Source organism: Poecilia formosa, unplaced genomic scaffold, assembly GCF_000485575.1.
Source record: "Poecilia formosa unplaced genomic scaffold, Poecilia_formosa-5.1.2 Scaffold243, whole genome shotgun sequence".
NCBI lineage: Eukaryota > Metazoa > Chordata > Actinopteri > Cyprinodontiformes > Poeciliidae > Poecilia > Poecilia formosa.
In genome coordinates this window covers 218588-232734 of record NW_006800182.1, presented here as the reverse complement: position 1 = coordinate 232734, position 14147 = coordinate 218588, and the positions used below count along the sequence as shown (strand labels likewise).

The 14147-nt window shown below is 35.4% G+C and overlaps 1 protein-coding gene across 4 annotated transcripts in view; it reads right to left on the bottom strand.

Annotated features, from left to right (window-relative positions):
* Window positions 1–6414: 6414 nt before the first annotated feature.
* cdh22 (cadherin 22) overlaps window positions 6415–14147 on the bottom strand; it is a 178501-nt gene continuing 170768 nt past the window's right edge. For all 4 annotated transcript variants that reach the window (XM_016680461.1, XM_016680462.1, XM_016680460.1 and 1 more), the window contains one exon: window positions 6415–7653. In XM_016680461.1, the coding sequence (XP_016535947.1) occupies window positions 7124–7653 (530 nt within the window). In that variant the 3' untranslated portion in view covers window positions 6415–7123. The remainder of the gene's footprint in view (window positions 7654–14147) is intronic.

The window sequence follows — 14147 nt, the reverse complement described above, 5'->3', positions numbered from 1 at the left end:
TCTGTTGCTGACTTTAAGCTTTTGAATAGTTTGGCAGAAGACCTCAAACTAAGTAATATCATGAAAAAGTATAAAATGAATATAAAATAACATAAAATGATTAGAAGCTATTAAGGAACTTGAACATTTGAAATCTAATTAAAACCTTTGTGATGGTGACTTACTGTCTAATCTTTCTGGTTTTTGTTCCTCTCAGGGCCTTGGGACCGACCGACTGACGACGACGACGACCAACCGACCGACCGACCGACCGGCCGACCGACCGTCCTGCCGGCCAGCAGTGGATCTAATCTAATCTTATCAGTTGTTAACTTTGTTCGCAGGTTATTTGATTTTTATCAGAGTATTTGTTTATTTTGCACTTTGTTTTCTCAATAAACTGAACTGTCTTAGGCAACAGTTATCCAACTAATCTTACTCCTCCTTATTGTGTCCAAGTGTACTAAGCAATTATTTTGTTTTCAGTTTTTGCGTTTGCGTGTTTATTTAAATATAGATGACCACTTATCCACTTTTCCACTCCTAAAGACAAAAGAAGGTCATAATTAAGAAAAAAAAATAAACAGATTATTACAAAACCACTTTAAGTGATCTGTGTGTAATTGCTAGTTACCACTTAACACCAAGAAACTAAACTACTTTTACCGCAGCTTCTTAAATGGGAATATTTAAAGATCTGTATTTCACTCCAATCCATTATGAAACTTTTTACACTTTGTCACACACACCTTAGAAAAACGGATAGAAAAACCTGTCAGAATGAAGAAAACCATTGTTGCACAAAGTATCAAACTTTCCAGAAGGACAAGGACATAGAAAACTTAGAACAAAGACAGATAAGTCTCGTTTTGACAAGCGTTTAAGTTCAAGTAGCTTCTGTGATAGCAAAATTTTATGTGGGGGAGTTGTGATGTCTACAGGGACTGAAAGTGAGAAACATCAAACCACAAAAACAAATAATAGTATAAAGAGGCTGGCATAAAACAATTGATTCCTAGTAGGATCAGCAGTAGACATGTGGCAGCATCAAGTGATGTTGCATGGTTGAAGTCGTCAAGTTGTTTTCAACCATGCTCAGTTTATAAAGGAGAAATCTGTGTTGGATTACATACTGTAGTTTCCACAATTATCATGGTGCATATGTAAAAAAAAGAAAGTCTTTAAACTAAATTAATCTTTTATTGTCTCAAACTTCGCAATTTTACAATCTAAAACCAACTGGTTTTAGACTGTAGTGGAATCCATTCTTTTAGAGCTTCAGAAGAAGGGCTGAGTCTTAGGTTGAAGGCCTGTCGTAAATGGCAAGAGGTCAAGAATCAAACCTTGAGTAGTTGTGTTGAAAACTATAGCTTTCCATCTACAGTGTGCCTGATTTACCACACAGCCAGGCATTAATTTGGATACATTTATTAAAGTAGAAGAAAACTCAGTTGTAAAATCTATTTTCTTTTATATAAGACATGTATTGATGTTCAAAAGTCTGGAAACCACAAGAACTGTGTCAAACAAGGCTGGATGGATAGTGAGCAAGATTGCAAGTCAGTAGAATTCCAGCACTAAATATTACAGAAAACTACTAGGAAGTTGCAAAATCTCCATGACAAAAACTTACTAATAAGATTAAACATATATTTACCAGGGTTGCTAATAATTGTGAATTGTGCTGTATCAACTAGGGTATGGATCAATACATAGTTAGTATATGCTATGTGTGAATCAATAAATAATTAATAAACTGCAAACTTTAATTTAGATTTTACCACCTATAAAAGCACACCTGGTTTGTTCCCTGACTGGAAAGAAAACCATTTATCATTTTCTGTGTTAGGGCAAAACCTCTGATCCTCCAGTGTGTCTTTTCCTGGCAGGCTAAACCTTCAAGAAACAGAAGGATTAACTGAACCTTTTGCTTTTAACACCTTTGGAGCTAAAACAATCTACACAAGATGCACAAAAGACACAGCAAAACCAAAATCAATAACAATATATTAATTTCTTAGATGCCTGCATGTGTTGGTGCCAGTGATGCTTTACTGCAGAAGTGCTAAATCACTTTCTGTTTTTCTGAGCACTAATTCATAATTTGTGTCCATGCATACAGGGCTTCTTTGAATGCTAGCAGAAGTTTTCTGCTCAAAGCCACTAGCAGATTTACTCCAGAATGTATGCTTATTTTTGTTTGTTTTCTGGAGGGGACTTAGGAGGGACCAGTAGGTATGTGCAACAAAAGTCCTCTCTTTTGTTTTTTAAAGGCTTTCCCAAGGAGGTTAATCATCAGTCAGCTTGCTTATTTCGTACTTCTCAGTCAAAGAATGAGCAGGTTTCTTCCACATAATAGGTACATAAAAAGATCATGGAAGGGCAGAAGTGTAAAATTTAAAACACAATCTCTTCAACTTCCCATGCATTTGTAATGCAAACCAGGACCACGTCTGTAATGTAGCTGCCTCAGGCTCTTGCAAAGCCTCCCTGTCTCCTTACACTAGGGAAGTGATTTACAATTTAGATGCATGTTATAATTTGATGCCTTTATTCTCTCTTCATTGTGTTTTATCTTATGGATCTGTCTTTGTTTTAAACTTTTTGTTGTAAATGTAGCCTAAAACAAACTTATGTTGTTTTTTTTTATGTTTTTCTTTTATGTTCCTAAAACAAATGGAACATTTTAGCAAACATTTGTTAAATTAGTAAAATAACAACAAAGAAATAAACTGCTTTCACTCAGCTTTCAGTAAAATACTTGTCAGTGCGATAAAATCAAGTAATTTGATGATTAAAGGACACACTGAAAAGCTCTGTCAGAGTGCAGTTTTTATAAATGGCCATTTCAGTATAACAGCCATCTCATCTTAACATTTGGGTTTTTCAGTGAGCAGTATTTGTTTTGTGATGTAGGCCAAGTTTGTTTAAGCGTCCTCTTTTAATCAAAACAGTTTTTTATTTTTATTTTGACCAGTTAAAGTCAGTATTTTTATTTTTTTGTATTATGCCTTGAAACTAAATAACTAATGTTATGCCGCTATTAGGCAACATATGATTGATATTTCCTGCAGTTCACATTTACGTCCCCCTCCCACCACCAACGTTTAATCAATTGTCATTACCAAGTCAAGTACAAAGAGAAGAGAAGCGAAGATTTAATGTGCTCTCCACTATCCCCTCAAGAACTGTCAATCACCAAAGCTCTATCTGCATAACTAATGGCCATCTTCTTATTGCCCTTGGAATTTGGGGGAGGATGTTCTGACTGATGGCAACACACTTCATGTTCACATGTGTAGGTCATCACTAAGGAGTGACATGTTCCTTGACAGTGATAAAGGTGATGCTCTTTTACAACTGAAGAATATGAGCACAGCTGGGAACTTTCTTCTTCTTTTGAAGAAAACTGACATTTCATAGAATTAGACCCATGACATGAGGTTGACTCAGCAGGATGGCACTCTTATGTTTCTTGTATTTATATCCAGTCCTACTGACTTTGAAGCTCATGATGATCTACAAAGCCTATGGCCACAAGCCTGTAGCCTTTGTCAGTCAGAAAACGCTGAAGGGACAGGATAGCTAGCAGTGAAAAAATGCCTGCCAAACGCTTTATACATATCATTAGGGCACTTATGCAGTACAACAAAATACACTCTCAAGCACTTTGTTGAAGAAATGCAAGAGGCAATGCAAAGTGTAAAGTCAATCTTAATTGCTTTCATATTGTAAATTTGTTTGAATCAATGCAGTGTTCCACCAATAATTTTTAGCTTCTGTCAAAACAATTCACTGTAATGTTTCCAAGCTGTTTTTTCTTTACTTAGAAATGTGGATGTTTTTTTTTTTCTTTTTCTTTTTCCAAAACTCAAAATCAAATATAATTAAAAGTACACTTACATCTAGCCCAACAAATCATTTATTTGCGGGTTAGATTTGTCACATCTCATTAAATCAGTCGCATAGCTTGCAAAACACGCTGTCTCTTTTATTTATTTTTTGCATTTCATCAAATTAATTTAAGTGTTTTATTAGGATTTTACATAACAGATTAAATGTCATGTATGGGTGTGAAAATAAAAGATGATTATGCATGTTTCCAGCTGTTTTATAAATAATTGTATTTCCAATTAATCTGATACCCCTAAATAAAATCCATTGCAAATGCCTTCGGAAGTCTTGTAATTTGTAAAAAGAGGCTACATGTGTCTGTTTTAAATTTTGTATTAATTCAACTGCTCTGTGAAGCCCTCATGTCACTGAACATCAGTGAACAAAAAGAAAGAAGAAGCCAGCAAATATGTCAGATGTAAAATTGCTGATCACTTTAAAGCAAGTTAATATTGTTAAAATAATTTCAACATTGTGCACATCAACTTTAAATACCTCAAATAGACATAAAAAAAAATATATATGGCACAAATATACAAACTTTTGTCAGATGTGACAAAATTGGATGTTCAGCATGCAAAAGGGAATTTTGTGGCAAATAAGTAATTTTTCACCCTGAATTGTAAAACATACTACTGGCACCATCGGGTTGTAGGCTTACTTTTCTTCAGCTAGCACAAAAAAGATAACAGTTGATGGGAGGGGAGATGAATGGAGCTTTAACCCTCCTGCAGTCTTAGTGTGATGATCAGAAGGAGCACAGCAGATGTCATGATTGGACAACATGACATCTGCATCTGCTTAGACCTTTCTAATGTAAATAGAAGAATTTAGATTTCTAAGTGCTTCAAACTGACGGTTTGACGAGGTGCCCAGTCAAAGTGTCAGTTCCCAAAACCACACACACAAAACAAAAAAGGCATTGAAAAAGCACACATGGGGTCAGTGCCACCCACTGGGACTGCGCACAGGGTGAAAAGCTTGCAGGATTCAATGGACCCAGTTTCTTAGGACTGCAGGAGGGATTAATGGGGTTATTCTTGAAGAAAAAAAGACATACGACTGGAGCCTTTCCATGGGAATATTATTAAATATGATCAAAGTTATAACAAAATGGTATATTGACAGCAAAATTTTATATTCAGGTGTTAGAAAGACAAAATCCATTCCTAAAGCCAATTCAGAAGGAATGGCAGAATTTAAACTAATCTCACAGTTAATCCAATGTGACTATTGATGTGTGATTAAAACAAATATGAATTATATTAACTTTACTTCAAACTATGCAATTTTTTGTGCTTTCTGTCTCAATAAATCCAAATAAAATCACACATACATCAAGTTTCTAATTGTAACTTCACATAAATGGGGGAACAATTCAGTAGTACAAATACCTTTGCTGTACTCTGTAGTCAAATGGTTGCTAAAATGTACTTCCTTAAAACGTAGAAAGTACATTGTTTTATGAATTGCTATTATCTTAGAATAATAAAACAAGAATGATAACGATCCAACTGCAACAACATTAAATGAAGATGTTTTGTCTTAGATGCCAAAATTAAAGCATAAATGTTCTGCTGTTAGGCTGAAATTGTTTTTTTTCCATCAAACATAATATTTCGACAAAACAGTTTACTTGAAGAAGAGTATTATCAGGTGAACGTGAATCCCATTTACTGTCTTGCAGGGCATTTTAAAAATCAGATGAAATTAACTTTGCATGCTTTGGCATTCTCTGGTGACTTTGACAATTACAGTAGTTTGGCAGAAGACAGTCATGAGGGAGATACACCGAGTATAAATTCTTTGTTTGGCCGGATCCTCTCATACGGAGTGTTTGTTTCAACCTAAAACTAATCTTTCTATCTATCCCTGGTGTGAATAAAAACAAGCTCTGCAAATATTCATAATTCAGGCAATGTCTTCAGCAAACAATTCACACTCAACAACTGTTAACATGGGGGCTCTATTCACTTTATCACTGGCGTCTCACTTAATGAGCAATTTTCAATACACCACTGCACACATTTTGATTTACAAAAGAGTTAAATATTTATTGGTCTTTTTCTTTTTTATAATTTTTCCATACATTTGCAATTTAAGGTAAACATGGAGTAACTTGGGATAAAAGGTTGATGTGATCCGATCTGATCATGTGTTACCACAACCTCCCCAAGCCCGATTAAAACAACCCAACAATAAATAAAATAAAATAAAACAATTTGATTATAAAATGGAATCAACATATTTTACACACTCACACGAAAAATATGAAATAATTTCTGGCTGTTTTTGTCACAAAGTTGACCACCAGCCAGCTTCATAAAACAGTCATTTGTTTTTATTTTATTTGTATTTTTTTTGTGAAACCCTGCAGCAGTTTGTGCCTTGTTGCCCCACAAATGACTGCAGAGAAAGTAGGAAAAAGACACTGTTAACACGCAATTGTCCTCAGTTTCTCACCTTCAAAATTTATCTTTTAATAAACCACAAAAAAATATGTTTTTTTTTTTTTTTTTTTTTTTTTTTTGTTGTTGTTTTTTCAGGCTGAAAGATCCAGACTGCGTTCTGCTTTGTATTTCTCTTCAGCGGGTTATTGTACAAAATTTATCAAAGAAAATAAAACATTTTACCAGTGTGTAAATTTTAGATAGCCCACGTATCACTTCAGTACTTTTGTTTTGTGTAATGATCTGGCACTGCTGCTCTTTCTTCTCCCTTAGTGAAGTCATTCTCCATTAATGTGTATTCAACACCAAGAGTTACCATTGTATGAATAAATAAATAAATAAAAATAAATAAATATACGAATATTCCTTTTTTTTTAAAATATGTCATTTAAACGGTGTACTTCCATATTACTAAGTTTTACCCAAGTAATAATGATTCTCGTCACCCCCAGTGTCCTATAGGTTTAACTAAAGACTTGCATGTTGGGCGCAGAAAATAACCTCTTTACAAACAAACAAACAAAAACAAAAGACTAAATAGCACTTTTTATGCCCCCATTCTTTTAGCCTAAAAATATTTCAAGGAAAATCAAAACAAAAGTTTAAAATCAATGTCGTCTCAGAGCTCAAAGTCTACATTGGAAAATTTCCAAAATGAGATGAAAAGTTTGCACTCTGACTGAAATGAGCACACAAGGTTAGCTCTGATGATTTTAGAAGAGTGCCCGAGGGTGAGGAGACAGAAAAAAAAACCAGGGAAAAGGAGTGTTTAACTGTCTCTCTGTAGATAAGAAACTGTGCTAGGATGCTTCCTCCTCAGTCTTTCCTGGAGCGTAGTAGCCTGCCAGTTGCCTAAAGCGTGGCCCCCAGTCGCTGAGGTAGGAGAAATCCAGCTCAGATGTGGTGGACAGCGTGTGGATTGAACTGAGTGAAAGCGCAGGTGAACTGGTGCCCTCAAAGGCGTATGTCTGGAATGAGTCATATGGCGGCACTGACAGGTCAGCGTCAGCCTGCTCCACCTTCTTCCGTATGTAGCCTTTGAAAAGGGAGAAGTCTGTTGCTGCTGCCATAGCTCCGTCCACCCCACCTCCCACTCTGTTTGCCTGTATCCACTGAGGCAACGAGCGGATGTCCGGTCCAGAGTCACAGCTTTTGGCCTCTGGGAAGTCATAGAGGTTCCTCAGTGCGCTCATGTCATATGCCTGAGTGTCCTGCTCCCCTCCACCTTCGTCATTGTATTTGATGACGTTATCTCTCATGTCCTCCTCGTCCTCTGCCATCCTTTGGCCTTTCCTGTGCCGTTTAAGGGTGAGGATCAGCAAGACAAGAACTGAAAATGGTAGAAAGCAAAAGGAAGACAGCGCTTTATTAAAGCTTTTAAATGATATATTTACAGATATAAAGTCTTCAAAAAACTTTCAATAGTAGAAAAAACATAAAAACAGATGATGCAGGGTTACACTGGAATCATTTTAAAACCTCAGTGTACAAGATATTGACTGTGACATGCTCTGTAAAATATGAATCAGTGTTAGTTTAAAAAGCTAAAATGTTAGAATATAAGTCCTCATCATTTTCTCAAAAACGTAAACTCCAATGATGCCAACAACTTGTGCTACAAAAAATATGTCAAAATGTGTTTGTCAGATTTTCTCTTTGGGTGATAGCTTTGAAACTATTTAAAGTTTGTACCTATTCTCTCTATAACTTTGATTTATCCTACCTGAAGGTAATGTATGATCAAGTTTTCCATTTCAAATACATGAGCATTGATTTTTCACATCTTTCATAGCCTTACAAAAAATCTGCTACAAAGAGCCCTAATGGTGTCCGATACCACATCAATACTCATTCAAGTCTAATAAAATCGAGATGCTTGGGTTTTAAACTTGGAAATGTAAGCATTCAGCAAAAGAGACAATATGTCAGAGACATAAGTTCGAGCTAAAAAAAGATGGATTAGGACACAAAAAGGCTTCAAAAGAGAACTAAGGCTTAATATCTGTTACTGAAGATAAATAACTTTTTTTCTGATCATTTTGATTGATGCAAAAACAGTTCTTTGATTAGACATCTACACTTACAGTGCCTTGAAAAAGTATTTGTCCTTCTTTCTTGGCTTTTTGTCAGTTAAACCATGATAATTATCAAATATAATTTAATATCTGACAAAGACAAATACAAAATGTGGTTTTGATGAAAATGTAATTTATTATTACATAGCTAATTTATAATTTAATTGCCCCTAACACCATGCACTGCTTGAACATCTTGGTGGTAACAACTTCTATCAAGTTCTTGTGATATTTTTCAGTGAACTGAGATATTGTGACCCAAGCCATTTTGAAGAACAGTTATGTATAAGGCAAATTTTTGGCGATAGTGACATTTATTGCACAAGAAGAGCAGAGTGAGAAGAGGAAGACGTGCAGCAAATGGGCCAGGGCCAGAAATTGAGACAGTTGTGTTGAGGACTGTAGCCTCTGAGTATGATGCAACTGTTCTACCACTGTGTCATGTGGTGCACCTCGAAAAACTAATTTAATTCAGCCACAATACAGGATTTTTGCTTTGGATCTTTAATCCTGCAAAGGTAAGGTGCAAAACCAAAGTCTGGACAGAGAACAGAAAACATGGTTCCCTAAATCACAGGGAATCCTCCAGGTTCTGAAGAGATGAAAGAAGACTAGACCAGCACAATCCCATCAACATGTTCATCAGTTTCTGGTTTTCTATTTGGTCTTGTCAGGCCAAAGAATATTTCAGAAATGTTCGGCTCAACATGATGGTTTTTAGGAAACAGTACATGGGCATTTCTGTTTATCTTGGATTGCAGTGGTTTTCACTGTGGATCTCTACAGTTGTGGTTTTGCCTTTTCTTCTTTTTACTGGTAATTGACTTCAAATTCACATTATCTTTATTTTTCATTCAGCAAAACAACATTGATTGATTCTCTGACATTAAATGTCTTCTCCCAACATGTTATTTGACCACCAAACAATTATATGCAAACACAAACAAATTAATAAAAATAAACACAAATAAACAAAGGTACATTTTGAAATTTAGTTTCTTTTTTTTATCTCATTCTTAGCTCTAAGTTGGAAAAAAACTCACCTTTACCCTATAAAATAGTATTGTGGGTGGACAATATCAGTGTTACTAGCACAGTCAGATGTATCAGGAGGTTGTGTCTTTTATTCTCCTCTGCATCGTACAATTTGAAATATGCCGTAATATTTTGCAGCCTAGAACTTTCAGAATATTAAACAGTAGTAAAAATATACAAACCTATTAGTGTCTGTCACATCTACTGGTTTTGAAAAAAGCACCCCACCACTTTAGATGTCAAGTCTGGTTTAAGCTCAGAGAATGTCCCACAAATCCATGTAAACCAGACAAACATTCCAGGAGCACACTTGCAAATGTACATAATCTGCCATGTTTCCTTCAAAACCAACATTACGCAGGAAGATACAGAAGAAAAAGAGACAAAAAGCTGCTTAACAAGAAAAAAAACAGTGCTGTGCTCTAAATTGGCTGACTAAGAGGTATGTTATCAAGAAAATGCATTTACAAATGCTTCATTCAGTCCTTTTTAAAGAAATTACTAAGCACAATAAGCTTCAAACGGGTCCTACACTGTCTTTATTGAAACATATCGACATAGTATGTTAAATGGAGCACTAAAAATTTATACATACCCATCAAGGTAAATAAAAAAAGGAAAAAGCCCATTTAAATGTACAACAATAATCACTAATAGATAGTTGACTTTAAATAGCTTGGTAGTAAAAATAAAACTCTAAAACCCTTTCACCTAGCACCACTGACATGCTCTCAAGTAAATTATTTAAATGATGATGCAGTGATCATTTTGAGTAACGGATATCTTTTTCATTATTTTGCATATTTCACTATAATTTAAAACAATATTTATAATAGGCAATGAGTCAATTACATGAACTGTTTACAAATAGATCACAGCTGAGTTTGGATTTCACAAATAATTGTTAAACTAAAACAAAATTGAGAGCTACTGCAAAACTATTGCAAAATTTTAGATTTGATAAAAGTCAGAGTTCAGTTCAAGTTGGACAAATAAACGTAAATTAACTTGCAATCCATATCAGTTTTTGATATTGTTTATGAATTTGTAATTTGTAAAGACATATCTCAATAATCGTTGGCAGCTTATATAGATCTAAATAAATATCCATTGTTACTTAAGAGTGTTTCCTAGTTCTAAAATATAATTTAGAAAATAAGACATCTTTGTCTGTCAGCTTGTTTTATAGCTATGAGTCAACTATTGGCTGTGACACCACAAAACCACCAATGCAATGTCTCATTTTTCCTCCCTTAAACCGGCACAGAGGGAAGCTGCTTTAAAAAAACCAAACACACAAGCAAAGAGTTATTTGGATTTAGTTAAAAGTAGACCCCATGAATCTTTAAGAACAGATAACAACATGCCACAATCAACAAGCTATCAGAGATAAAAAAAAAAGAAAAAAAAAAAGACTTTCTGTTTATACTGGGGGTTGTTGGTTTGCCCATCACGACAGCCATCTGTTTGCTATAAAATGAGATATGGCTGCACTCCTTTATTGCCACACTAGGTATTATTATTGGTCCTTCATGAAGTCTGTACATGTAAGTCACATATGGACCTAGATAACTACATTTTGTATGCATAGAAAGCACCCTGTGGGCAGATGGTTTCTTTTAAAATGATCTCTGATTGAACAATTCTCCTCTTAACAAAGGACAAATAATAATAAAAAAAAGCTTTAAAATAATTTGCATTGTATCCTTTTTCTATTATCTGTAACTGTCTGAATTTTTTGCACGTGTCCTGAAAGGAAGACTAAAATATATCCCTTTGCAACTGTAAATCTCTTGCCAGACTACGAAGCTCTTTATGATCTACAATGGATTTTATATGGAATCTATGACTGATAACGTTGTTCTCCACTCATATTGTTTTGCTGAGCATCATTGGGGAAGCAGCATTTGTTATCATTGTCTTATTCTTCTCTTCAGTGAATGGAGAAAATTAATTGCCATGAGGCCTAAAAAAAAGTCAGTTTTATTTCTTTTTTTTTTTTTTGTATTTTGCAGTGCATACTTCCATGCATACTAAACAAGCACTAAGACAGTTACTCTAAATCCACCCTAATGAGAGAAGTAAAAGAGAGAGAAAAATGCCCCATTCTGAGCTCTTTTCTTGGTCCAGATGTATAAATTTTGTTAAAGAATCTGTGGTGATATGGGACAGTCTAATAAAAAAGCAAAAACCTGTCAAACCATGAGGTATCACTCACTTTTAGGTGTGCAGATGCCTGGATGGTGAAACTCTGCAAGCCTATTTACCTTGACAATTGGCACACCTTTGAAAATGTCAATAAACACCATGTACAGAATTTACTCCTGCTGGAAGCGTATGTACCTGTGTTTAGCCGACTCCTATACATACAAAGCTGATACCCATGTGTACAGATGTTGTGATAAGTGTTCCTGACAAGACAGTTAATTTCCCCTTGGGCTGCGCTGGTTGCCCTCATGCGGGAGTTCATCACAAGCAGATGGGAGGTAATTGGAATGGATGCAAGCAGATGCTGCGGCGCAATGAAATGGATTCATCACATCAGGCCTATATAAGAGCTGATGGAGGGACTGTTTGTTTGTACGGTAATTAGGCAGAAATTTGTTTTCATTTTTCTCATCATCTTGCAATTGATGCAATAGAGGTGGTCCAGACTCCAGAGAAAGAGAGTGTTGGCCAGTTGATTAGTCATTGTGTGCACAGCAAGAGACCATGCATGCATGTGCGCAAGAAAGAGAAAAAAAACAAAAAAAACAATGTGAAAACAATAATAGACTATAAAATAAATAGATTGTATTGCTGTTAAGAGGGTTTTGATGAGGGCTACATGCTCAAGCAGTTTGCAGTTTGATGCATGTGGTACAGTAACTAACTAGAAAAGTGTTGGAGGCTATTGTTGAGATAATAAGATTAGGCAACTGTCAGATGCTTTGTGCTAATGTTGTTATTCATAGCACGATAGTTGGGAAAACACTGCTTGTCCATTGATGCTGACCTGACAAACCCAGAGATTTTATTGTCTTGCAAGATTACTAGCAGAAGATAGGAGCTGCAACTTAGTCAGCTAAACAAGTTGTTCAATGCTTTGATGAGAAAAAAAAAAAAGTATTATGTTTCTACTATTTTCTACTATCGTGGTGGCTAGACGTTGGCAGAAAATGTATTAACTCTTGTAACAGGAATGCATATGGATACAGGTGTAATAATCTAGCATGTTTGCCTTCATGAATGTGTAAAACAGATGTTGATCATCTGAAACTGCAAAAATACTCTGAGGATTAGCAAATATTACCACCTGCGGTGTGATTTATTAAACTTGAACCAGATTGCTCTGTGGTGTTCATGCATCTATATCTAGCACATTTGAAAACCAGGTGTAAACTGCCACAAACACATGTCCGTGGTCACTGTGCCAATCAGAAGGCATACATGCAATGACAAAAGTCAATGCTTGTCAAATATTTAAAGAATGTAAAATATAAATACTAAAAAAATGATTAAAAATAGCCTCCAGCAATGCCACTTGTGAACTACAGGATTACCAAATAATTCCAGTGTACCATCACTTTATGGCAGCACAATGCTATGTCTTGATACTCTGCAGAATAGTGTGTACATAGTCTGCTGCATATTCCACAAATTGTGCAGACAAAAGATGTCTGTGTGGGACAATTGAATGCAGACGGACTGCTGACAATGTTTATGCAGGTAGTAAGCCAAAACAAAATAAATACCACAATTAGATTTAACAAATTAAATGCCACAAGAGATCAGTAAAACCATCACGGAGCCAAAGAAATACTGAAGATAAAACAAATACGAAAAAAAATGTCCCAATGAAAAGTGTCCCATCCCTCTTCATCCACCTCTGAAACTTCCTTTACAGTATTATATGAGGCACATTCATGTTACAATACATCATTATGTGCAATCTGCACCACTTTTGAACATGCAATCATTTGCACATGAAATCTTTGGAGATAGGGTAAATGTTTTGTTACCAACGACAGCATAAAAATCATCTGTTCTTTCACAAATCTTGCTCTTTCTTAGGGTGAAGTGTTAGTTTTCCCCTTGTGCTGATTTCGGGCCCATGTTTTGCACAATACTAAAGCCATGGCACATTGCAGAGAGGTTTTTATTTTTATTTTTTATGTCCATAGGGTTGCTTCTGATTTGCAGATAACAAATTTGTTGAGGCTTTTATAACTGTGATGAATAAGTGTTGCTCTGCTTTTCAAGTTCACTGTTTCATTAATGGAGACACACTTTTAACAGCATTCATTAGAAAAGCTCTTAAATGAAAAGAAAACAATGCAAGTCATAGTTAAAGCAACATCATGTCACATCATCCATCATTCACCCCCCTGCACTGTATAAACTTTGCAGAGTCACAAAGCGGAGACAGAACACTCTGACATTAATGTCACTTCTTGCTGTCAGTAAAGAGTGCAATGCAAAGACTTATAGTAGTGGTGGGGGCCAGTAAGAGGCTAACTCATAAACTTTTGAAATATTTCAATATCAGCCAGCTTTGGTATTTGAAAGTGTATATATGTGTATATATATATATATATATATATATATGTAAACATCTAAACTTGTCTGGAGAGATTTGACTATTTAAAGCTTCCCATGCAGAGGGACACAAGTGCTGAGGCAGCACTTTGCCTGTTTTTGCTCTCTAACCTTCCTGCACTTCACTCTCATCCAT